The 27,708-nt window shown below is 39.3% G+C and overlaps 1 protein-coding gene across 7 annotated transcripts in view; it reads left to right on the top strand.

Annotated features, from left to right (window-relative positions):
• Positions 1–27,708, top strand: part of slc12a7b (solute carrier family 12 member 7b) — an 80,742-nt gene that overhangs the window by 34,195 nt on the left and 18,839 nt on the right. For all 7 annotated transcript variants that reach the window (XM_079661771.1, XM_079661770.1, XM_079661774.1 and 4 more), the window contains exons 2-16: positions 13,234–13,328; positions 14,406–14,537; positions 16,545–16,691; positions 21,753–21,807; positions 22,148–22,278; positions 22,414–22,655; positions 22,798–23,009; positions 23,854–24,021; positions 24,115–24,213; positions 24,529–24,586; positions 24,976–25,150; positions 25,239–25,357; positions 25,541–25,639; positions 26,059–26,178; positions 27,432–27,536. In XM_079661771.1, the coding sequence (XP_079517897.1) occupies positions 13,234–13,328; positions 14,406–14,537; positions 16,545–16,691; positions 21,753–21,807; positions 22,148–22,278; positions 22,414–22,655; positions 22,798–23,009; positions 23,854–24,021; positions 24,115–24,213; positions 24,529–24,586; positions 24,976–25,150; positions 25,239–25,357; positions 25,541–25,639; positions 26,059–26,178; positions 27,432–27,536 (1,957 nt within the window). The remainder of the gene's footprint in view (positions 1–13,233; positions 13,329–14,405; positions 14,538–16,544; positions 16,692–21,752; positions 21,808–22,147; positions 22,279–22,413; positions 22,656–22,797; positions 23,010–23,853; positions 24,022–24,114; positions 24,214–24,528; positions 24,587–24,975; positions 25,151–25,238; positions 25,358–25,540; positions 25,640–26,058; positions 26,179–27,431; positions 27,537–27,708) is intronic.

Genomic DNA, 27,708 nt, shown 5'->3' with positions numbered 1-27,708 from the left:
AGGCAGCATTCCTCTCTTCTGCACCTTACTAGCAGCATCTCTATACTTTGGACCCCCATTTCTGGAGTACCCTAGGGACCACTGCTAGGACCCCCTCCCTTCCACCCCCTTTTTTAAGCCTCGCTCCTCAGAATGGAGCAGAGGGCAGGCTCCCGACGGAGGGGTAAGCTTTTCATAACTAAAGAATTCGTTCAACTGCTGCCAATTACTTGCACCGATATATTCATGCTTATGCTTTTTGAACATGTTGGGGATATTTTAATATGTTTTATGAAGTTAGGTTGTCTTGTGTAGCCCAATGATTCTCCAAGGTAAATTGTTCCTCTAATGACAAATCTGGATTCAAGCCAGGTGTTGGGGATTTGTTTTTATATACTAGATTTGTTGTGATGTTTTTTTATGTGACTAAAAGTATAAACTGCAAGTGGCTTTGCATGGCTTTTGTCGTTAGGGGCTCACGAAGTCAATGGAATGATATTTGAATGAACCATGCTCCTGTATGTACAGTATGGGCCAGGCATGGCACACACTCTCAAAATTCAAGTTGAGAAATGTATCATAAAAACTGTGCTTTTACACTAAATGTACATTTAACACAATGGAGTACATTTTCAAAAATGTTTCTACTGCTTAGAGCTCAATGTTAAAGAGCCTGTGACAGCCTCCCAACAACTGTTGTGCAATGAAATATTGGGCTACTAGTTATCTCGAACCGTCAGTTTAAAAAAGAAGGTGCGATACCGTTCCGATAAATATCAATAATTTCGAACATCGCGGCGAAATTCCTTCGACTCATTTTGAAGTTTTGGGGGAAGCAGGAAGTGACGTCAATGCGGGAACGCTTCACTGTGCGGCGAGAGAGCCAAACACGGACAAAGTGTGTTGTCATGCGTAGAAATGGTGAATTACTGAGTTTAGGCACGTTAATAACGTTTTAATGAAGTTGACTACACTATATTCATATTTGTCAGTGCTTTCATGTCAATTCGGCGAACATAACGTAAATGATCGTGGTGAAGATGATGATTAAATTAGGATTAAAAATCGGTAGTGAGAGCTCCTGAATTTCCTCCCGTAGGATGTGATATAAAAACAAATCGATTATTTTTGTAGTTGTAAATTCAAGTGGATGAAACTACATTTATTAGTGCTTTCATGTCAATTCGGCGAACATATGATACATTAAATAATCATGAGGAGGATGATTTAAAAATCGTTTGTTTGAGCCGGTCTGCATTTCCTGATGAGAAAACAAACCGATGCTTTTTGTAGTTGTAGTACACCAACATGGATTAAACGTGTGTTTTTTTACCACAATGTTAGGGAAATTAATGGATAAAATGCACAGATTATTATTATTATTATTATTCCCACTCCGATCGGGACACTAGGTCCACCGTTTCCCCGCAGCAAGGCTCCCCCCCTTGACAGTTTACGTGGGCTGGGCTGGGTGCAGTGCATGGTGGACTGGCCATCGGGAAAAATCCCGATGGGCCGGTACCGAAGTGGGCCGGTCGGATAAGTCATTAGCACATCCCCCACTCCCCCCGTTGACAATTTACTAGCGGTACCGAAGTGGGCCGGTCGAGAGTCCCGGGATGATTTTTAGTCCCAGTCCACCACTGGCTACATGACCGTATGATCGCCCATATTGACGCACCTAATTTCTAAACTTCTAACATATACAACATAAACCGATCCTTCAGCCTCATATGAGCTCTCACACACGTTCAAAATTAAACTGTCATCGCTGTCTGAGCTTGCTGCTGTGTGCCCCATCGTGCGTTTACATGCAGATGCTGGGATCCTGAAAGGTGCAGCTGGAGCGCTGTGCCCGCAATGACGTCACACATAATTTGGCGGGACTTGAAGAATCCCTGAGAAGATCCAGGAAATGGTCAACATTGAAGGGCAGATTAATGGTTATCAAAGTACAAATATCCAAAATCAGTTCAGTAACGGTTTTCAAGGGGACAATATTTAATCAAATTGATGGGTTTGGATGATGGGGGAAACTTGTGTCACAGGCTCTTTAATGTTTCATCAGTTTCCTTTCGATATAACCAACTGATGTTGTACATGCACTGTCTGGACTTCAAGTGCCTTCTAATGCATTCCCTCTTTTTCCTTTTTTTTGGTACAATGAGCCAGGGCCTAACTCCGGCAGTGTTAGGCAGCTTATAGTGTCGTCACAGTGTGCAGCTTAGTGTTTATAAATAGGGTGCATGGTCATTTAATATCACAGTGACCAGAGAGGCTGAGCCTAACCGTTAGCCAACCTTCACGTACCTGTCCCTGGCCGGTGAATCGGTACCAATCCGTAGGCAGAGTGCTGATGAAGTCTGACTTCAGCCCAATATTTTGCATAGCTCCTTTTAGCCAAGGATGCGATCACAAACAAAAAGCACAGAGAAAAACGGAGGAAATTCAAATGCAAGAAGGAAGGTTACAAATGTGACATTCAATTTTTCCCTTAAAAAAAGGACTGACATCTATCCTAACTAAAAAAAAACGTACTGTAACTGCAGTGCACTGGGGCAGAGGCAGGGAATCCCACTCCCTTATGTAACATCCATGGCAGATGTTGGATGTCGAGACAACAGTTAAGCAGTTTTGGGTCAGGAGTTTAAACCCTTATGAAATTGTTTTCACTTTACCCTACAATGATGCCATGACTTTGACCCAAAAGAATATTCTGATGCTTGCAAATGTGTAACTAATTACAATTAAACTAAGTATAGGCCAGTTGATCAACATTGTCTGCTGGAATTAATTGAAAAAAGCTGCGTCCCTAATAGGTTTGAAATCAGTCTAAAATGGTTTGTAAAATGATTAGCTGCAAATGATGTCAAATGTATGCTTAATATCTGTAGTAATTTGAGAAAAACAACAGTAGGGTCCTTAAAACCAGTCGCTTGGCTTATTTAACAAGATTATCACTTCCTACTAAAATGTTATTATAACACACCTCAAAATAGTTTATTCATTACCCAACAATGCTCATAGAATAACTTTGGCTTTGCTGATAGTTTTTTCATTAATTAGAATACGTTAAGCAAGCAAACAATTGTCATTGTCACGTCATTGTGCTATAACCTCCTTTGCAATGTGTCTAAAGTGCCCAGTTGAACTGATCTGTTCCTGGCAGTTTGCATAGTTGTCATATTTTTTGCTTCATCTCAATTTGCCATCGCTTTCGGTTTTAGAAGAAAAGCAGATATTTCTGTTTTAGCAAGAGAGGGGGTTTTTCACCCGTGTCAGTTTGCATTGTTACCATTTACATACTGCATAACCTTTTGCAATGTCACATTTTTAGGGGTCACCTAATGCGCTATAGCGCAGGGAGACTCTGCTCACCACCTGCAAAAGTGTGACACAAAAAACCACACACACATGCAGAGCTCTCACCATTAAAAACACCTGCATTCATTTATCAACAACTACGCAAAAGGTTTCACACTTTTCCTTCGCCCTTTTTTCGCACGTATTATAACAGCCAGCTAATAGGCTCAATATGATGAGACAGTGTTCATTAGCATTCAAAGCTAACGGTTGTAGTGATGCTTATAACAATAACGAGGTGTATGTAGTGGTTTATCAGACCTTTATCAGACCTTGTCGAGGAATGACACTGAACACTTAAAAATTGATTTATGCAAAATGTAATATCCTTTATCGTTAATTGATTTACCATTACTGACCACAGTGGTGATAAAGGTGTTAGGGGTGTTAAGTGCTTGAACTTCATTATGCTTATATACATACAAAATACAAAGGGGAAAGTGTTGAGAACAAGGCATACACAATAAAAGAGTTCAGTTAGTATGCACTCTTTTACTGTTAAATACAGCACAAACATCTTTCGGTCTACCCAGCAGGAAGAGATTACTCTGTTTCAGGGCAGATGTGTTTTATAGTTTTAAATAGGTGACTTTGCACACACTGAGCTCTTCAGCTCTATCCAACCCTGTCCACTAAAAAAAAAAACTATATACGTCCACTGCTTCAGTGTAGTTTGTAGTGATTTAACCTTAACATTGGGAGTCTACTGCAGTGCAGTTCCACTTCATAATATGTGCTTTGATCAGAACTGGATTCCATATCATAGTGCTCTGATATATACTGTAAATATGACAGGATAAGCTCAATGCGATGACGATCATTTTAGCTGTAGACATTGCTGGGATATAAAGATTGGAAATCATTTGCATCCATTATCAGTTTTTTACACAGAGGTCGTGCGGCTTTCGATGGTTCTCTCATTCTTTCCTGTAGACCAGGTGCAAATTAGACAACATTTACATCACTGCAGTGCAATTGCAGCATTCCTGAACTGACACGAGAAAAACTGATGTTAGGACTTTGTGCAATGCAGGCTGACATCTTTACAGTAGGAACCCGATCAGTCATCATAACTGCTCTGGTTTCCTCTGAGGGGCAGAGCTGGACATGGTTGGGGAAACAGTTTTAGCTCAACATCATTTGAACCCTTTCTCCCCCAATTTCCATCCCAAATGTAGGGATACCTCAACCATACTACTTATCGTTCAGATTTATATCGTGATGCTGCAACCATATCCAACCAGGCATAAAAAGGTTGCTTATAGAAGGTCAGTCCTCCTGCGCCTTTCTGTTGCCCTATAAGATAATTCCAAGATTTATACGTTCCATTTAGCATCATCATCAATTTCCAGGATGAATAGAGGATTATTCCAAGAAGAATGGCAACATGTGTAATGTGCACAGAGGCTAACATCTGTTAACTGGGCCAGACCCTTGCTACTGTATTACTGTAGGAATCTGGACCACGTCCCCCAGGACTGTTTGACAGCACACAGAGGCAAAATAACACATTCACACGCAGGTTGATATTCACACACCAACAATTATAGACGGACTGTCAGATATATGTAAGACATTTGTACTTCATCGTCTTCTTCCATACCATCCCCCAAGTATCCCTGTGACTTTTCTTTTGTACATATTCAACAATTAAGGCAGGGATTTTATTATTTGGCATCTACAATAATTTGGCAGCTCGTCCATTTTCCTATTTTGGAATGGTGACACGCAAGTTCAATTTGAGCTCATTGAAGAATTGAATGACTCAGATGAGACTATCCCATTAATGAGATAATGGTAGTAATGAGGACACACTTTTTTGCCACAAACATCAGGTGTTTCTGGGATTGCATCACCATTGACTATTATGCTAAAAAAGAATGGTGTCTTCATCCACATTGTCACAGAGTTGATGTGTTGCTTAAATGTTCGTTGATGTCTAAATGACATATTGGGTTTGTGTGAGTCTGCTAACATGAATTGAGAGCACTTCAATACAATACACAGAAAGCTAGCAGTCAGCTAACTTAGCTAAATAATACCAGAATCAGCACTTTTGAAACAGGGCTGAAACAGAGGGGTTTATGGGATGCCACAATGCACGATCTGTTTGGTATTTGGAGCCAAACACTTCAGAGACATGTTTTGTATATACAGTGGGGCAAAAAAGTATTTAGTCAGCCACCAATTGTGCAAGTTCTCCCACTTAAAAAGATGAGAGAGGCCTGTAATTTTCATCCTAGGTATACCTCAACTATGAGAGACAAAATGAGAAAAAAAATAATCCAGAAAATCACATTGTCTGATTTTTAAAGAATTTATTTGCAAATTATGGTGTAAAATAAGTATTTGGTCACCTACAAATAAACAAGATTTCTGGCTCTCACAGACCTGTAACTTCTTCTTTAAGAGCCTCCTCTGTCCTCCACTTGTTAACTGTATTAATGGCACCTGTTTGAACTCGTTATGAGTATAAAAGACACCTGTCCACAACCTACAAAATTGTAGACCTGCACCAGGCTGAGAAGACTGAATCTGCAATAGGTAAGCAGCTTGGTGTGAAGAAATCAACTGTGGGAGCAATTATTAGAAAATGGAAGACATACAAGACCACTGATAATCTCCCTCGATCTGGGGCTTCACGCAAGATCACACGCCGTGGGGTCAAAATGATCGACGGTGAGCAAAAATCCCAGAACCACCCGGGGGGACCTAGTCAATGACCTGCAGAGAGCTGGGACCAAAGTAACAAAGGCTACCATCAGTAACACACTACGCCGCCAGGGACTCAAATCCTGCAGTGCCAGACGTGTCCCCCTGCTTAAGCCAGTACATGTCCAGGCCCGTCTGAACTTTGCTAGAGAGCATTTAGATGATCCAAAAGAGGATTGGGAGAATGTCATATGGTCAGATGAAACCAAAATAGAACTTTTTGGTAAAAACTCAACTAGACGTGTTTGGAGGAGAAAGAATGCTGAGTTGCATCCAAAGAACACCATACCTACTGTGAAACATGGGGGTGGAAAAATCATGCTTTGGGGCTGTTTTTCTGCAAAGGGACCAGGACGACTGATCCGTGTAAAGGAAAGAATGAATGGGGCCATGTATCCTGAGATTTTGAGTGACAACCTCCTTCCATCAGCAAGGGCATTGAAGATGAAACGTGGCTGGGTCTTTCAGCATGACAATGATCCCAAACACACCGCCCGGGTAACGAAGGAGTGGCTTCGTAAGAAACATTTCAAGGTCCTGGAGTGGCCTAGCCAGTGTCCAGATCTCAACCCCATAGAAAAACTTTGGAGGGAGTTGAAAGTCAGTGTTGCCCAGCAACAGCCCCAAAACATCACTGCTCTAGAGGAGATCTGCATGGAGGAATGGGCCAAAATACCAGCAACAGTGTGTGAAAACCTTGTGAAGACTTACAGAAAACGTTTGACCTCTGTCATTGCCAACAAAGGGTATATAACAAAGTATTGAGATGAACTTTTGTTATTGACCAAATACTTATTTTCCACCATAATTTGCAAATAAAGTCTTTAAAAATCAGACAATGTGATTTTCTGGATTTTTTTTTTTCTCATTTTGTCTCTCATAGCTGAGGTATACCTCGGATGAAAATGACAGGCCTCTCTCATCTTTTTAAGTGGGAGAACTTGCACAATTGGTGGCTGACTAAATACTTTGTTGCTCCACTGTATCTGAGACCTATAATATATTGATGAAAAACAGTATAATAGGGGACCTTTAAGTCGGTGGCATTGTTTTTCAAAGCACACACTTTAGCATACAATCTCTCTAAAATAGTACTAACTATATTGTAGAGGATGTAATACAACCATGACCTATTATGTTCACTTCCTGATTGGCGTCTAAACCACATCGGACGTCGGCCCATTCTAAAAGCAGTACCCTGTTTCCTGATTTGGAAAGAGTATTGCCAGTTTTAGCCCGCTGCCTGGCCTTAAAGAGGATTTAACTAGTATCATGTAAGACAATGATTAACCTGTGGTGTGTAGCACCCTACCAAGCTTAGGGATGACTGACAGGCAGGGCCGCCTTAATGCACGGGCTGACCTGGGCTGAAGCCCAGGGGCCTACGGAGATCGGGGGCCTATCATGAGCCAATTAAAAAATTAAAAAATAAAAATAAAAATTCTTTTTTTTTTATTTCGGGTGTTTTTTTTTTTTTTTAAATAAACAAATTCTTGGCTTTCAGAATAGGAAACTTTCATTTCCAAAATCACACGATAAATACATTTTTGAATCTTGTAAAGGGAAGACAACAGCTCTCCCTCGCCACTCTGCTGTTCCACAGCGCCGCCCCCCTCCCTCCACTGAAATTATTATTGTAAGATGTAGAGTAATGATAGATAACACAGCAAGGTCCGTTACAGTTTGTTTTCATCTGATTTTAAAAAAACAAAGTCTTGGCTTTCAGAATATTAAACTTGTTTCGGCAAATTCAGATGATAAATACAACTTTGAAGCTTGTAACGGCATAATTACAAGCGGAGAACGGAGTAACTTGACGTCACAGCAGGCATAACAACAGCCGATGTTTCTCGTGAGGGTTTTCCCCGGGAAACAAACACAATACACACAAACGCAAATATACACAAACACACACACATGTCAGAATGAGAATATGTTTCACATGTGACTTATTCAAATTGCGAGTGATTGAGTGAAGAAAAAGTTTGAGTGGCGCTCGGAAAAGGAAATTGTTGAGGGAAAAGGAGTTTCGAGACAAGCAGCTATTACAAAAAATGCCGACGCTTACAGGTTATTTTAAACCTGTAGGCCAGGATGAGGAGGAAGGACAGATGAGTTCTGTACTGAGCGGTAGCGGTGCCGGCCGCGGGGCCTCGGAGACAAGTAGGCCGTCTGGTTCTGATAGCGATGGAGTAGCGGGAGAGGAAAAACAGACAGGAGGGACATTATCTGTTGGAGGAGATGGAGAGGACGACGAGGACTTGCTACGTGGAGGGGAGCCAACGGCAACCGGACAAATACATGAGGGAGGCCCGATACGTCACTCATATGGAGGAGAGGACCAGGCGCGTGTAGAGCAGAGTGGAGAAGTGCGATCACAGAGCCTGCCGAGGCTATAAATGACTTTGATTTGTTGTTTAAATAGGGGGCCTACAAAAACTATCAGCCCCAGGGCCTGATGGCAGGTTAAGGCGGGCTTGCTGACAGGTAGATTCCCCCTCGGTTGCAAGACAATGGTCATTATTTAAAAATAATTCCCCGTTATCCCAGCTTATTGAAGCATTGTGCCTTCACCTAATATGTTGCGCTATCTCACTCAGACTGCGTTTTAAAGAGCTACACAGAACAAGGACAAAGTGACTTTCTCTGTGATTACCACCGGGCTAAGCCCCGCTGCAAGCCTCTTATTCCCCCGCATTCCCCCGCAGCTGGATAAAGCAGTCAAAGTTACCCACGAAATCCCAAGCGCGGCCACAGGTCACCCACCCAGCGATGAATGACGATTCTGCACAGAGCTGTGCTCAAAAATGGACCTCCAATTAAATAAGGGGCTCGAAAATGATCAAAAATATTTGTATATGGTTATGAATATATCTTGTACTCTTTTCAGGCACATCAGTATTTAAGTGTAGGGAACAGGTAGCTAAAAAATAAACCATTGACTGACCCATTGAGCATTTCATTCTTTAAATGAATGACTTGCGGCACATCAGATATTTTCTGTATAATTGAGACAAAGTCACATGGGTCCAGAATACATTTCCTACTGGAAACTCACTTTCTCAGTTTATCACAACCTTTTTTTTCTTACAAAATGGTATTGAATAGTTATTTTAATTTGCATACCCTAGTTCTGAAGTAGTACTTGTATTCTTTACTTGTCTCTCCCTACCTGGGCATTCATCATCATTGAGCTCAGTGTAAGGATCTCCTTGTGTCTCCTTCTCCAGCAGCCTCCTCTTCTTTCCCCTTACATTTCTCTTTTAAATAGACAGCTATACCCCGCTTCATTTTTGGAAAAGATTTACGGCTAAATGGATTGCTTTTGTGCGTCACATGCTGTGAGTAGGGCACCAGGAGTTGATCCATTAAAAGTAGGACATGAAGACGGCAGTGCATACTAGAGTGGAGATGGTTCAGCTATTTATTGACTTAATTTCCTATTAACACAAATTTGCCGGAAGGGGCAATTGATAACTGTCAAAAAATGTATCTGTACAAGTTTTATATTTATTTTTCAGGTAAAACCCATACTGTCTCACAGTTCAGATGCTCCAATTTAAATTAGCTCTTTTTATGTTGTTACATAAAAACAGCATTTTTATGTTGTTACATAATCGTTATATAATTACTAATTAATTATATAATATAATATATAATAATTAAATACTAATTAGTTATATAATATAATATATCATATATATATTATATAATTACTAATTAATTATCTATTATATTATTTATTTATTATATTATTATTATTATTATTATATTATTTATTATATTATTAATTAATTATCTATTATATTATTTATATATTTATTATATCATATCTATTTATTTCTTATTATAATTACGTACTAATATCTAATAGACGTAATAATTTTCGGTGCGATGTTATGTTGTTTATGTTGTTCATTGGCCTTCAAACCGTTTATCTAACAAAACAAATTCAATAACTCAATGGGTTGAACAGCGCTTGCTTTTATAACGTTTTTTTCTCCTGTTATGTTATGGAATATTCTTAAAAATAGTTGACTGATTCAGCAATAATGGAACAAATCATTTGCAGCTTAGAAGTATTAAGTAACGTTTCTGTCAATAGTAAGAAAATAGAAATGATCTTGGTTACGTAGCCCCTCTGGGGTCACATGGTCGACAGAACTTGATGTGTAAATCCATGTGAATGGATTCATAATACGTGCAAAAGGATTTGTTAAAGGTAGGGTAGGTAATTCACTTCAGAAACACTTTTTGTTATATTCCATGGAATGCTCTTAACATCCCGATAGCAATGAATACATGAAATGCTTTGACAATAAATACATACAAAAATGTCATCTGTGGAAGCCGTGGCGCTGTAAAAAGCACGACCAATCATTTTAGCCGTCCCCGCTAAAATAACTGGATGGCCTACCTGCCTGTCAGCCTTCCATCTCGTGTACACATTGGTCATGTGCGCGTTTGTGTTTGTTGGAGGAAGGGGCAGATTATTTTCGGCTGCGTACTTTCAAATTCTAGCGTACTCGAGCTGGTTTCTCCACTCTTACCTACCCTACCATTAACTGTGCTCTCGGATTCACACAACCGTGTGAAAGCATTTGAACACTTTGCATACGGATATACAGATAATCATTAGGTTCTGTACTCTTTGTGGCATTTTATCTGCTGTTATGTCACTCTATAGCCATCTAAAGACAACTTGAATGGAGTCCGTGTTTAGTGAATAGTTACTTACATTGTGACCTTACTGTACTTTGTGGCATTGTATCTGCTGTATCACTCTAATATTATATCACAGTTGCGGGGGACTACTCATGAGTCTGTGTAACAGAATAGTGAGCTATTATTATAGTGACCTCCCTGTAGGTTGTAGATATACCTTTGAAACTTGCTACACTGCATGATCTGATAACTCCCTATAGGGATATTACAGTATTGTGTTCAATTGAAACCAATAAGTATGTCCCAAACTGGTTCATTTTATTAAGTTCATAAGAGACATAACAGCAGGTAAAATAACACAAGTGGTAAGATGAGATTCAGTATACAAGTCCCATTGGTGACACCATGTCTATTTTCATGGTTTTGTGTGGATCCGTCACAGTTTACAGCTATGTACACAAAAGATGATTCATTTTTTTAGCCAAATGTATACGTCAAGTATTTTCTGTTATCTGACCAAAGGAGGCCTCCTAACTGGACTAAAGTGGTTAAACAAAAAAAGCTTGCAGGAGGCCTAACATATGATTCATCAAAATGACTTAGCCTTGTGTATTAATTCAGAACTGTAGTGACATTCGGACACCAAGGTAACCTGCCTGAGTAAATGACTCCCGTATTGTGCCGCTTGTAATCAGACGGGGCTTGCAAAGCTTCGTTTAACCTGAATAAGGCTGACAGTCATTTCAAGGGCTAGACAATGTGGCTCCATTGTCCTTGTGTTACTTCTTTGTAGGTGATCCTTTATGAAATACATTGAGGAGATTCCTTTTCTCTGTTCTCTAATTCCTGTTTTATTTTTAACATATTGATGGTCTTATTGGAATTTGACCATTATTTATGGAGCTGATTGAACAATCTATGTCTGTTTGTGTCAGAAGTATTAACTCTCCTTCTACTGCTGACACTTTTTCCCACTCCTTCCTCAGAATCATAGCTTATATCCACCAGACAGCAGCGTGGAGGATATATTATGTCAACAAATATTTCCTCCCTTAAAACATCAAATTGTGTGAATGCATTTGTGCTTTCAATGCTACATGATTATAAGAGGAGCTTTTCTCTCTGAGTGAAGCGCACACGCACACAGAGATAATCTTTAGCTTACACATTTGTCTGGAAATAAAATCCCTCTCTGTTTGTTCTTGGACTTGACTGCAGCGTGTAGCCCCTACACTCTAAGCTGTTCATTCATTCTAAACATTTGCTCAGTGTGTCGGTTGCCGGCTTCAGCAGCAAAGGCGCACCTTGGTTTCACAGTTTGGTGCTAGAATGTTCTCTCTGTATGACTTCCGTTGTGGTTTGTGAAGTGAAGATGCAGAGAAGAGGGTGTGTACTTCTTAAAATTTGCAGTATAAGGCCTACGTGAACTTTTGTTGATACATAAAACATTAGCTTAAAGTGTTGGAGGTCAAAATGAGATCCACATGTATTCTGTTTAAAGCATATTATCCATGCTTTTCCTAATGAGTATTTGAGTGTAAATCCTTGAAAGAAAGGGTAATAGGACAATGCAGCCAATGTCAGATCTAAAGTCAATTTATTTTTCAAACAAAGTTGCATCTCCAAAGTAAATATATAAAATACTCTTTATCGTTTCATGTGGTGTTTCCAGTTTCCGAAAGAGAACAATACTTCATGACATCACAAATAAACCTCATCTTTCACAACTGAAAGGAAATTATCTTTCATTTCTCGTCTTATGTGCATTCTTTTTGTCAGTATGCTCTGTAATGATCTGTGTTTGAGATAACTTATCTGACGTACATCCAACACATCGCCTGCTATAACCGCAATATGTATTTTGACATATTGATCACTTCTCTTATAATGTTTTAACATTTCTATTAAGTAATGTTTTTATTGATTAATTGACTTCACGTTCATGGCATTCAGAATCTTGCACTACATTTTAAGTGCTTTCAGTATTTGTGTGTTTTTAGCTCCGTTACAATAAGTAAGAGGCCATTTACATTTTTTAAGATTAGGACTAAATTATTAAAATGCTTTTGAACTATAATAATTATTTTGATAACTAATAGTTTTTTGCTTGTTGATTATGAAAAACTAAGGATGTTGTAAACAGAACCACATTAAAACACTACATTTTATTTAACCTTTCCAGATCAGATGCACGTTCTTCTTCTAATGTGGACGTAAACAAATGACTTTATTATGTATCATTCTACTAAATTAGATCATTAATAAATAATATATGTACATATATTGGATAGTACACATTTAACGTAATATATTAAGCATAAGAAAATGTTTATTAGGTGCAAAACTTGTCATTTGTACACCAAATATAGACTGAGCTGATACACCAAGACCATTTGCCCTTTGAGGAAGCATATTACGCATATATGGCTGACGGAGCACTCATATTTTGATCTGGTCATATGAAATGTTAAACTAAATGTATTGTAAAGTAATAATTATGTTGTGTTTTCACAGGTGATGGCGTCCCAAAAGAGAACAGTCCCTTTATCAACAACACAGACATTGACAAAGGAAACAGCTACGATGGCACCAACATGGCTCTTTTTGAGGTAACCCCTTCTTCATCAGCTTGATATCGTCCTTGTACTACTTGTTTAACTCGAAATGTGGCAGTGTGATTTGTTCTAGCAAGAAGTTATAGGCCGAGAAGGACAAACCCAAACTGTGGGATAGACAATACAAATACTTCCCTTTTTCATTAACATTCACTGCCACAACTATTTCTGTATTTTGAATAAGAGTGTACCTTTGAAGCTCAAACTGTTCATTAATGCACAGTATGCTGAAACATCAGGGTAAGCTGTGATGAACTATATAAATACAGCAGGAGTTGAAAGTACCAATCATTTCTTAGCTCAGCAATTAGTGAATCAAAGACTTTATTTGCTTTAAAGGCGCATTCCTTTAAGAACATGCATTTATACTCTTTCCAGGTGCTTTGCTCTGACATTTGGCAAACGTTGACAGTCTGTGGTTACTGGCCCTGGTAAAGAATCAACTAGGCACTGCAGCTTCTGTTTCCCCGCTCCACATGAAGCTGATCCAGCTGTGCTATTCCAACATGCTCCGAACCGTTAAATCGATATTGCAGTTGTTGTCCTTTTAAACCTATGGCAATAAACCAATCGAATCCAAAGTAAAAAGTTCAAAAGACATTTTTAACAAACAAATCATTGTATAAGTTGTCATGGAGCATGGGCGTTTAATTATTTAATTATTTGAAAGAATTATCAGAATAAGAATACTTCGATTATCCTGGGGGAAGTTCGGTTTTTGTGACATTTGCTCCATTTTAGAATGGATCAAATAAAAGAAAAATATATATATTTATACAAAAGAGGAAGTTGAATTCAGAATGAGTAATGCAAAATAAAGTTAAAATAAATGTCCTGTATAAAATAAAAAAGAATACAAATATTTATACAAACATAAGAAGTTAGTCAAAATGTGCCTATTTTACTACAATATATACCACGTTTAATACAGTATATATCCTGTATTAGTACGTGATTAATGCTTAAATGCTTGTTTTTCGTGTATGTTGTATTATTATTATTATTATTATGAAGTGCTTAGTTTGTGTTCCTGCTGTTCATCATATTAAAAAAACATGTTCTCTATTGCAGGAGGAAATGGAGAGCAACCCCATGGTGTCATCTCTCCTCAATAAACTGGCGAACTACACCAACCTCACCCAGGGGGCCCAGGAGCACGAGGAGGCTGACGATGACGAGGGGCCCAAAAAGAAAGCTGTTAAGGTACAGCAGAGAGCCTCGTGTTATACCCTGTTTCTATCAAGCAGATTGCAGTTAGGTTCTGTATAGTTGGATATGAGCTTTTTCTCTTTTTGAATCTGCTGAACCATCATTACGTAACAGGGTCTTTGACCGATGAAATCCTGTTGTTTGTTTTATTCTTAAATCCATCTGGGATTATGCAAACTTGGTCAATTTGTTTTCTTCTTTATAGCATTTGAATATGTGCTCATCCTATACTCAGTCAGTACTTTGACTCTCAGTGTCTAACCATTGTAGATTTGGACACATTTATAGTTTAATGTATACTATATGCAAGTATATAATAAAGGTTTCTATAAAATATTGAAAGAGAGTTAGTACAAATTCATTCAGTAAGTTTGTATCGCTTCATGTTCACTTTTAGCACTGTATTACCAGTGACCAATTGAATCTATAGTTATGAAGCAGCAAGCTTCCTTTGAGGCAACATAGTCTCATTTAGAAGGCTTCTATTAAATAGCACAGTATTCTTTTTGTTCACGCAATATGACCTGTTGACCCTGTTGGTTGAGTCAGAAAGCAGCAGTAAAGTAGATATTTAAAAAATATATAAAATACCGCCCGCATTCCAGAAGCTCTGGCTTAATATTTATGAGTCAGACCAAGGAGCTCCTCAAGCAGCATTGAATGCTCATGCCATTTATTTATTTATTTTTTAAGCAAAATGAAAAGTAGCCACAGTGCTGCCATGAGGCACACAGAGGCTTGTTTAACCACAGCTTCAGTCCCAGGCCAGTTGCTCCATCTTGTCCCCTGCTTGGAAATAGAACCTCCCATTGGCTAACATCTTGCTATAGAATTAAGCTGACACCATTGTCGCTCCTCTTTGTCTGGACAAGTGGGACTGGTGCTGAACATTTGGAGATAGATGGCTCAAAAGGTAGCTAATTGTCAAGTTCCTTGATTTGAAAAATGTAATATATTCCTGTTGTCATGCTGTTGCGAAACCTTTTCTTTCGCAAAGGAATGCTTACTTTTGGGGTGGAAGTAATGAAGGATTTTTTACAATGTTCTCCCTGGTTACTGCACAGTATAGAGTGTTTCTTATAAAGCATGCCTGTGTCACTGAGATATTAGTCTAAATCAGATGTCAGCTCATATTCATCCGACATGTTATGGAGAACATCTTCATATTTCTTACTGTGGAAGCGTTTGCTTTGGATGAGAAACTCCTGTTACATTCACGGCAATCAAAGACCTTTTGCCTAAAACAATAGCTTGTGAATTTTTATGCATGGGAAAATAAAACTGAATCTTTACTACTGTCTCTATGTATGTATGTAGATTAGATGCAGTGTCAGAACCAGTTATCGACTTAAGTGATTGTGTTTTTCCTTTTAACCTGGTTTTTCATGCTTTGTTGCTTTTGGTGCAACTTTGAGAACAGACTTTTGTTAACTGATAAAAGTGTCAATAACTGAATGACTCACTATCTATGACGTGTGAACACAACTTTTTGTTCCCGTTTCACTTCCCCTTTAGGTATGACTTTATTCCTCCCTTAATCCTTCTTTGTCTTCTTCACCGCTCTGATTTTCTCTTGTATTAGTTTTTGCTGCTGAAAGTTGCAAACAATATAGCTAAAACTTCCAATTATTTCATTATTGATTAATTTGCCAATTATTCTTTATGTGAATTGATTCATCGTTTGTTCTATAAAATATTAAACATTTCCTGAAAAATGTCCTTATTAGTTTCTCATAGTCCACAAGGAAATATCTTTTTAGACATTGTTTTGTCAGGTCATAACCAAAAGATATTCAGTTTAATGTGATATTAAACAGGAAAAGCAGGAGATTTTAGTGGCTAAAAACAGCTATTTCTGTCATTTTTTCTGACTTATCTCTCGTCAACAATGCTGTAATTCTAACCTCAAGTTCCTCACCCCCCGATCACCACACACTCTTATATCTAAGCATTTTTCTTACACTTCAATATCTTTTTTGCTCTTCTATTTTTCCCATCCAGAGCCCTCAGATGGGGACCTTCATGGGGGTCTACCTCCCCTGCCTCCAGAATATTCTGGGGGTCATCCTGTTCCTCCGACTCACATGGATTGTGGGCACATCCGGCATCTTGGAGTCGCTAGCTAGTGTCGTCCTGTGCTGCTCTTGTGTAAGTCACAACCATCATGACCTACATGGCTTTCCACTGTACGTTATATACCATGGTAACTTTTCAAATGGAAATTAAGGACACTCTACTGATCAGTGTTTTTTTCCAGATAGATAAGTACAGTCTGACTCAGACTCTTGACGTAGAAACTATTTGTCCAATCAAGGTTTAAGTGTTTAAGCCATTAGAGTAAGGACAAGCAAAGTTATGTAAGAGCGCACTTAAGGTACACACACACAGATCTCTCTTTAACATTAGCACATTAGCACAGTCAATATGTGTGGAAGTGCTTAAGTGTTTCAGTGACACATGCTGCTTCGACTTCTAATGGCACACGGGTGCAAATGTTGAATCGACAGCAGTAAAGATTGACAGGCGAGTTGACTTAGTGGTTACTGATCCCTCCTACATTTAGCCTCTGTGGCTCTCAGTTTCCGATATACTCCTAGCTGCTAATGGTACCTGGCAGCTTGACGTGTAATCCTTTCTTATGCAAAGTGTCAGAAACATGGGGACATGCACACCCACACAGCAACACACAGCATTTGAGAAAATATGTCAGTTTAATGGTTGTTGACCAAACGTCAGATATGCTAAAGGAAAGAATCTAACCTGAAATGATTTGTATTGCCTGAAGGAAGAAATCAAAACCATGAATTCCAGACAGTTATTGTTTTTTTATTATTTTAAGAATGACCTACTGTAAATGTAATCAAATGCACTGTGTCTGTAATTCCAGCTTTTTTGTTGCTGTGAAAACTGTCTGAATGGGGACACCATTTCATTTATTACAATCTAGCTAAAGTGCATCAGAGGGTTTACCCTCCGCTGCGGTTACATAATAAGACAGCCGAGCTTAGTCCAACAGATTAATGTTCATTATCTCTGCTTAAACCACATCTGACTTCGCACTGATGGCTGCACATCAGCTACCTGTTTATAGGTCATGTTTTGTGGGCTCTCCACCCAACACCAGAAATGTGTCTTCAAAATTGAATCCACAGTTTATTTGATCAAATTAGACTAGGTAAGATTTACTCTTAGCACCGCAAAACAGTTTTAAAATCCTTCCTACTTTTCTATGAAAGCAATTGCAATTTGTGTTATTCGGCCTGTAGAACTTCAAATAAAGAGACACATACTTGTTTTGAAGTTCAAAACAAAGATGCTCAGTGTTTCAGAATGGCTCTTAAGAGAGCAGGCTCTGCAAATATTGAATTAACAAGGGCTAGGAATTTTGTTTTGGATTCTTGACGCCATGATCAAAATCAGAACGGACTCTCAATCAGTGCTGCTATTTTTCTGGGCGAAGTATTGGCAAAGTAAATGTGTGACTGGTCTGTAGGGACTGTATTGTTCACAATTTGTAGGAGACTAGTTGAATTACATCTTCAAATTATTGCAGTTACTTTACTATTAGTTGCATTTATTTCTTTTATACATACATTTTTACAATGCGGTATAAGACTAAATACCATTTTGGATTTTGGTAGTGGGATATTTATCTTAATTGCAATATTATTGAGTCATACAGAAGTCTTAGAATAAGACGGGCTGTTAGAAAGCACAAATGGAAATACACAGATCTTCACATAATGATGTTGTGGTCAGAAACGGTAAGCAGTTTGATGCTGTAAATGTTGCCTTCTTCTTAATGTGGGCCTGAGTGACACAAAAGCCACATTAATAAAGCAGTTTGGTGATGGGTGATTTGGTGCCTTATACTCTTTGTGATAAATTGACTACAATGATTTTTGATGTATGCAGTGGTTGGACCTTGTTTGGGTCGGGTTAGCTCTGCTTGAATTTCTTCTATGAGGCCCTTAAATTCCACAAATTCCTGTTAAATCCAGTAGTGGACATGACTAATGGGAATGATATGATCATATTTAAACAGTAATGCATTAGGGACTCCATCCCCTTTGATCTGTTTGACCAGTCAAGAGATGTGGTCGTTACTCAAAAAAAGTAATGTATTACTTATTACTTAAAAAAAAAAAGTAATATATTAATTTACTCTAACGCGTTACTTAACTCATTGCTTTACTCATTAGTTTACTCGTTACTTCACTCGTTACTTTACTCGTTACTTTACTCGTTACTTTACTCGCAGGGCCGCCCCTGCCTACAGCCAGATCACGCAGACTGCGGAGGATGCTTCATTTTGCGGAGGGAGCCTCATCTGAAGCGCAAATGCGGCGCACCTACAGTGTTACTCGTTACTTTACTCGACATCCTCACTCTGGATTCGGAACTCCTCCTTAACTATTAGCTTCACGTTAGCATGTTGTCTTTGCAGGTGCTTGTTGAGGTTTACGTTGTGTTTGCAGCAGTGGATACAAGCTTCTGGCCTGGACACAGCCTGCACCTCACCGTCGCATTCCTGTCCTTTCTTCGGACGAACTCAAAATAATGGTCATACCTCCACCCCTTGAAAGTTATCGCTGTTGACTCAGCCATGTTTATGCACTGCATGTGGACGCGCAAGTGTTACGTAAATATAAACCTGCGGCGGAAATCCCTCTTGTCTGTCAAAGGGAGAATCTAGTGATTCTGTATGTTAGTAGGCTAACTGTAGTGTGATTACTGATTTTATAAAAGTAACGAAGGAACACGTGTCGGGCCATGTTAGTAACTGTTGTGTGATTACTGAATTATAAAAGTGACGCGTTACATTACTCCGTTACCGACAAATAATAATATTACTTTTGTTACACCCAATTCTGGTCAAGACAAGTGAGAGTTTCAGTGGAAGTGGGAGATGAAGTGGTGAGCTAATTGGCTTTCCTCCAGTTTTTTAAACCTGACGCCTAGCACAAGGTTTATCTCGGTCCTGTCCTTGTCTCTCCTCTCTTTCATCTTCAAGCCCCTGCCCTATATTCTCAGCTTCACACGTTCCCCTCTCCTTCTGTCTTTCACACTTCAGGGCTCAACACGGCTTCCTCTTTTCTTTTCTTTTGCCTCTTATCCAGGGTGTCTGCGGGGTCTTAAAAAGTATTACAAGTTGATAAATCAATTTAGCGAAAATTAAGGCTATTCAAAAGTATTAAACGGCATTTTCCAAGGTATTAAGAAGGTTCACAGCAACGACAACATGAAACACCCTTTAATTTACTGAAACGACATGTCGGGAAACCCCCCAAGGCGGCCCCATGCATAGCGCGCCGTAAAATGCTGCTTATTATTTTAAGTTTCGTTGCCTTGCTCCGCTCTGTGGGGGGTGGGGGGGGGAACTAAACGACTACGGTAACGGGTCCCAAGGTGGATAGACCGGCATACGCAATGCTCTGGGGGTCCAACGGCTCCGTGTGTAAGCCCTATATGATCATTTTCTGATAACGATGAAATAGCCCGCCTCCCTCTCCCCACGTCTCCTGCTGCCGCTTGGCTGTCAGAAGAGGGGGAGGAAAAGAGAGGCAGTCACCGTTTATTAAATATTCTTAAATTATTATACAGAGAACAGAGTCGTTATCAATTTGTTTTAAAGCTCAATAAATAACAAAGAAGACCTCTGACCGGCACTTTTCTAATTTTGTACGGAAGATTTAAACTTTAACGGACATGTTGACCGGCGGAATTTTTTTTGGACGGAAACTGCCGCACGGTCCCCTCGTTCCTTGGAAGAGGTGGAGAGGTGGGTGTTTTTTATCTGCTGTTGGACTACCTGAGAGATACAGCAGGAGAACACGCCGTCCACCGCGGAGAATAAACAGAAGGGCAACCATGGCAACCATGCTCCGGGGTCTTCTTCGCTGCTTTTGGTGTATTTCGGGCGGCAGCAGCGCCACTTACAGGCCCGACATTTGTACTACATCGTTTCCAGCATTTCCAGCGGTCTAGTGTGAACGGACACGTTAATGAATCGAATGCGTGTGAGCGGAATACTTTTTTGCGCTTGCGTATGCGTTTTACCGTATGCGTCCTTGTGGGGCCGGGGTCTAAGCCAAACTATATCCGGTCACAGAGATCTGCTATTTTAAAGTAAAGTCAACACATATAGACCCTAAATATAGTCTATATTAAGAACGAGAAAAGTCTTAACATATATATCCTTTTTTGTAAACATATGACAAATGTGTGAGGGTGATGACGTCAGAGCATCGTCCTATGTGCCAGGGCTTAGCCCCGGACAGCCCCAGCCCAATTTAACCCCTAGATATGTGTGAGGGAGCTCCTATAGGGCATTACCCCGCTGAAGCTCACCAAAGTTTAACATATTTCATAGTTCAAAGTTTTGTCAATTGTTTTGTTTATTGTTCAAATACTGGTTTCTAATGGTTTCTGAGGAGTTTTACTGGAATGAAAGAGCACAGAGTACAGAAGCAACAAAGCAGCATATTGCATTAAACCTGACCTTCACAGAGAGGTTGAAGTTCATGTGGAAAGGAGGCTTCAGTAGTCTTTCTGCACTGTGTTTAGTTTTGCTATCTTACAATCAATATAGTAAATGTGAGGTAAAGTGTGTTGCCAATGTAACCGGTTAGAACTCAAAGTTGCGATGAGGTCTTAAAATGTATGGAAAGGGTCTTAAAAAAGGTCTTAAAAGGTATTACATTTGACTTCAGGATTCCTACATATACCCTGTTATCTTGCCTTCCCTGCCCTTCTCTCTGCTCTGTCCTTTCTCTCATCCGGAAGTAGGTTAGGTAACAGGCTGATTTTAGATATCGTCCGTCACAAGGTCTGGAATGATTTCATGGAAAAGCCCGTATCCATTGCCAATCTAAAAGTTTTACACTATAATCCCCTAAGAAGCACTTTAACAGGCTAAATGCTAGATGAAACCCTCAAAGTATCCTATTGTTGGGAAAATCCAGAAACTTCATGGAGTTCAAAAGAACTATTAGGTCGGCGTGGAAAACAAATCAAGGAGGTTTGTATTGAAAGTCATAGGGTATTAACAACATCACAAACTCCATTGCTACAATAAAACATTGAAAATGATCTATAAGCAACTACTAGCTTTAAAAATACATTGCAAAGTATTATTGTGTGTGTAAGGTCTTTAGATTTCAGGGATGTGTTCTGATGTTGTTGTTCTTTACTGTTTACTCTCCACAGACAATGCTGACAGCCATATCCATGAGTGCAATTGCTACTAATGGTGTTGTGCCAGGTAAGACGCTATGGTACTCAAACGTACACACATTTAAACAAGACATTTTGGTTTATTTCAGCATTCCCTTTTTATGTTTTTTGTTAATTATAATGATAACATGAAGTGAAATATAATTGCCTGATAGGCAGTTAGAGTGTTTCCTTTTGATTGGTTGCTGGCTAGGAATATAGTTTAATAAAGTTATTAATTGCAAATATCACATAGAATTTTGTTTAGGTGCCAGAGCTTGATCAAAAACCAATTGTCCTTGTTAACGTCAATCCATGGATGTATTGGAAAACCCATAACATCAATTTTTCCTGTTCTCATAAAACCATTTTCCTTCTTTTTCCCCCAGCTGGAGGATCCTACTATATGATTTCCAGATCTCTTGGCCCAGAGTTTGGTGGAGCTGTAGGTCTCTGCTTCTACCTGGGCACAACATTTGCTGGCTCCATGTACATCCTTGGTACTATAGAGATTCTTTTAGTGAGTAAACACTATGCGGATATCCTCTAATGTTATCTCCAAGTCACTGTATATTCTCCACCTACGACTCTTACTCAGGTGAAAGGAGAAAACTTAGAGTGTAAACAATTGTTCCCCTTCTTTTTTCGCCTTCAGACCTACATTGTGCCTCAAGCAGCCATCTTTGTGGCTGAGAAAAAGGAGGACGAGGTGAATGCCCTGCTGAATAACATGCGTGTTTACGGCACGTGCTGCCTAGCTCTGATGTCATTGGTCGTCTTTGTAGGGGTGAAATATGTCAACAAGCTCGCTCTGGTCTTCCTGGCCTGCGTCATTCTCTCCATCCTCTCCATATATGCTGGAGTCATCAAGACCATCTTTGAGCCACCAGACTTTCCGTGAGTCCACACAATAAGTCATCTATTGAAAGATATGATGCTAAAATGTGGCTAATAAAGATGGTATTTCACTGTGGGCTGGAGTGGGATTTTGATCAGCTTCATAGGGTGTCAATTAAAAATCTCTATTTCTTTCACACAGTGTTTGCATGTTGGGAAATCGCACTCTGCAGAACACAAACTTTGACAGTTGTCTTAAGACGGAATTCGTAAACAACATGACGGTCACTACCAAACTGTGGGGGCTGTTTTGTGATGGACGTAATCTCAATGCCACCTGCAACGAGTATTTTGTCAACAACAATGTGACCCTGGTGCAGGGTATCCCCGGACTGAAGAGCGGCGTCATTTCAGGTAGGAACACAGTGATTCAAACTTACTTGTATACTAGTCCGAATTATCCAGAATACATTTTGTATTGTCAAATCTCATCCACAAATCAAACAAAACAAGCTCAATTGCTCTTTATAATGATCCTAAATGGAAAAAAAGATCAATGGAGATGCAGATCGTGTTTGTTGCACTTACAAAGGCTTAATACCAACACTTCAACAGGATTCTACACCGTCTTGGAATGCAAAGTTTTATTGATGAAAGTGCAAACTCAGGACATTCCTCATGTTATGTAACTGCTGGCCTTACTTAGCCTTTAGTGAAAATGCATTCCTGTCACATTTCTTCTGAAGCATCTGGGGCACGCATGTGCTCCGCTTTTTACCATCTCTATTTGATTTGTTTCTCTAAATTATACTTCCTCCCCTTCTGAGTCGAATACATTTAACATTTTGTCCATTTAGAAGTCTGCACCTCTACTTTTACCAAGTTTGCCTTTTACTTTGGCTTTAACTACCACTTAGCAGCCGCCATTTATTTTTGGATCACTTCTAAATCTATGGACACTGATCCATGCTGGAAGTATTTCATTATATGATATTTCTGCTATAGTTATAATGACAGGTTAGATTCCGCTCTATTCCTCTGGTTAGGTCAAATTGTTTTATGACCACACTGTTTCGCTGCATTAAGGCTTAAATGGTACAAAAATATTATGCTTTATTTTTAAACCCACTTAACTCCTGCTTCATGTCAGTCAAGATTCCTTTATTAAATCAGGTCCAATAAACTGATTGGAACTCTTAAAAAAATGGTCAGTGTTCTCAGGCATTGGCTAATACTTCCGTTTCTGTCTCTCTTGTAGAAAACATGTGGTCAACATATGGCCCTCTGGGTATGTTGGTGGAAAACAAGGAGTTGTCATCTCTTGAGGCGACTGACAATTCCCAGGACGTCTACTTGCCCTATGTGTTCAACGACATCAGCACCTTCTTCACACTGCTGGTTGGCATCTACTTCCCATCTGTCACTGGTAAGAATATGACATCAAAACAATGGTCCAAATTGCAGATCTTTTTTCAAAAATATCTAATGTTTGATTCGCTGTTATGACCCCCCCTGTCAGGTATTATGGCTGGGTCAAATCGGTCAGGTGACCTGCGGGATGCCCAGAAGTCCATCCCCATTGGGACCATCCTGGCTATCGCTACCACCTCCTTCATCTGTATCCTTAAAGCTATTGTAAAAGTATTGTCACATGTCTAAAACTGAAGGTTTTAAAAGGTTTTCTTAGATTAATCAGTTGGGCGGCTTAAGTGCTAAGTATGAAGCTTGTAAACCACACCTCATGTGGCCAGATAACACTGCAATCTAATCTAATTGGCTGTAGTGCCATTAAAACAAGAATCAAATCTGTCAAAACAAAAGACAAGGAAATCACTCAGATTTTGGAAAATGTGTGTTTTAAAGCTTTACAGCAAAGTGAAAAGCCAAAACTTGTCTATAGATATAATTTATTGTCCTGAACAGTGCTTTCCAGACGTCACCTGTGTGGTTCTCTTTGGTGCCAGCATTGAGGGAGTTCTGCTTCGGGACAAGTAAGAGCTAAACACAGAGCAAATACTGTACTGTAAAAACTGTAAACACCAAATTATTTGGAATAAAAACAGTTTGCATGTTATTTAATTTGGGTTTAGCTCCAACTCTTTTAGTATCCCCTCTTGAGTTCAGGTCTGTTTATCAAATATTATTAATACAAATTCATTTGTATCGCTTATTAAACCCATTTTGACCACTTGAAGAGTGGACAATTACTAAATTGTATTAATAACTTACATGAATGCGCACACTTTACGTAAGTAGTATACACTTATGTTGGGTCTTATTAATTCACAGTAGAAAATACAGGAATATCAGCTAATATTTGAAATACTGTCAGAAAAAAACTTGTTAGCAGTTAATAATATGCTTTTTTTTTGCATTGCAGATTTGGTGACTCGGTGAAAAGGAACCTTGTTATAGGCACACTATCATGGCCCTCGCCGTGGGTGATTGTGATTGGCTCGTTCTTCTCCTGCTGTGGGGCGGGGCTACAGAGTTTGACTGGCGCCCCACGCCTGCTGCAGGCCATCGCACGAGATGGCATCGTACCATTCCTGCAGGTTAGAAACACACCGCCAACACAAACACAGGGGAAGCAGTCTTCATCCTCACGCGCTTATATTATTATTCTCTTTCTCTGTGTATCAGGTGTTCGGTCACGGGAAAGCTAATGGAGAACCCACCTGGGCTCTGGTGCTGACTGCTGGGATCTGTGAGATCGGGATCCTCATCGCCTCCCTGGACGCCGTGGCTCCTATTCTCTCCATGTCAGTTTCTGTTTGCGTAGTAATATTACAGGCTCTATTTCCATTAAATCTCATCACCAGATAAAGTCTTTGATACCTCTAGAGTTTAACTTCCTACAGTAAAGCCACTCACAATTGGTCTTAAAGTAGAGATTTAAATGATAATTAAGTAGTGTTTTGGGGCTTATTGTCTTCTTTTCACAGGTTTTTCCTCATGTGCTACTTGTTTGTCAACCTGGCCTGTGCACTTCAGACCCTGCTGCGGACCCCTAACTGGAGACCACGCTTCCAATACTACCACTGGTGCGTGATAATGAATATTTAAATCTTGCGTGTAAATAGTCCCTGCATTTTCTATCTAAATGTATTTTTTCGCAGTAAGTCTATAAGGTTAGCTGAGGTTTTAATAACACTGCAGTTCTAACATTTGTTATTTAACCTGTCAGGGACCTAGTGTTGAGAAAGAGGCTTTTTTATGAAAATGTTAGGAAACACGCCAAGAATCACACTTAAACACAACCACAAAAAAACATGTTTCATTGTGGTTTGGGCGATGTAGCCTTCAGTTCAATACAGGACAGTACTAAGCTGTCCACTCTGAAGTGGTTTCATTTTGTTAGAATATTATCATGAATGTGCAGAAACCTGAGAAACAGTTGTTCTGTAAACGGATGCGTATGTATTTACGTACACTTTATTAAACTGTGTGTTTCCTCCTACAGGGCTCTTTCCTTCCTGGGAATGAGCTTGTGTCTTGCTCTCATGTTCATCTGTTCCTGGTATTATGCTATCGTGGCCATGGCTATCGCTTCCTGCATTTACAAATATATTGAATACAGAGGGTAAGAGGACTTTGAATGTGATCATTTATTTCATAGATCTAAAGTAAATCAATGGCAAGGAAACGCTCAAATATGAAAGAAATTTGGCTGTAAAACGGCTTACAGAAAATGAACTGATTTTAAAAGAAAAAAATACATGTATACAAAATTGATACATGACATATAGAATATATCATGCTTTTAAGTTACTTGTATGTGACATCTTGGCATTTATTGTTATACCTAAAAAGGTCATCTTTAACTAGCAAGAAATACATATTTAATGCATAATTTAAGGAGGGGGGCAGGTAATGAAGGCTCCAGAAAGCAAAGCCTTCCCTAAATTATTGATCCCTGTACTTTTATTGTACCTATTGTTCACACCAACGTTCCCTTAATGTCTTATATTCAAGCTACTTCTTTGATTTATTATGTCCAGCAACTAAATATCCGCTACTAGTATAAGGCTATGTTTTATAGTAAAAAAATACATTTGTTAATCTGATAACTCATAAGAACGTAGCTCTATCGGAGGGCTAACTATTCATTTAGAATTCTGTCAGAATGAGCAGAGGGAGGCTCACTACCAACGCCTTCGACAGCTCACCCTGAGCTTCTGTGTGGCGCGCTGTTACTAAAACAAACAGCCGTGGTTCAGGAAAAACACTTTGCCTGACAATCTGCATCTGTACTGTCAGTTAGTGCCTTAATCTCAAAGTATAGTAAACTAATTATGTCATGTGCTAAGTCCCTTGAGCTACACCCAGCAGGATCTACTGTATGAGCAGGATGTGTAATTCTTTGCGCAGTAACGATTAGTTTCTCTGCATTACCATCCTTTTAGCTCACTGCAATAGTATTTAGTAACTCCACAGATACTTACTGTGGTGATCTGATTTAGTTTGTGGTTATTCGTTCATGATTGTTGTCAAGGCATTTGATTTGTTCATTCTAAATCCATGCAATTGTGTTGTGTTGGTTTTGTACTATAATGCTAAACAAATAGAAATATGCATTTCAAATATGTAACCGTTGCTGTTATATTATATTTTATTTTTGTTGGCATAAAAAAGTGTATTTGCTCTTTTCTCAGCCATTAAGGACAATGGCAGTTACTTTATGGCCTGCATTGCTTAACAAAAAAAGATTAACATTGGGATTATTTTCTTCTTACTGATATGTTACGACACTGTTGTTGAATTGTTCCGTCTCAAAATGTGGCTTCTTGTTTTATGTGTGTTACTTACACATGTTCAATCCTTTGTTGAATGCAGGGCAGAGAAGGAGTGGGGAGACGGTATCCGGGGCCTGTCTCTGAACGCAGCACGCTACGCCCTCATTCGCCTTGAGGAGGCTCCCCCACACACCAAGAACTGGAGGTACACTGCACTGCTCCTGTGTTTCATATCGATGAGGTCACAGCTAACACAAGGCCACCTGATACTGTTGGACCAGATGCGAGAGAGACAGGAATAGACACAGAGGTTGAATTTGATTAATCTGTAGGTCCTTTCCCTAATCTGACGACAAAGATTGATGAGCCTTCAAAAC

Source organism: Notothenia rossii, assembly GCF_949606895.1.
Source record: "Notothenia rossii genome assembly, chromosome: 12".
NCBI lineage: Eukaryota > Metazoa > Chordata > Actinopteri > Perciformes > Nototheniidae > Notothenia > Notothenia rossii.
The sequence above is the reverse complement of the archived record's forward strand: the minus strand, read 5'-3'. Positions and strand labels throughout refer to the sequence as shown.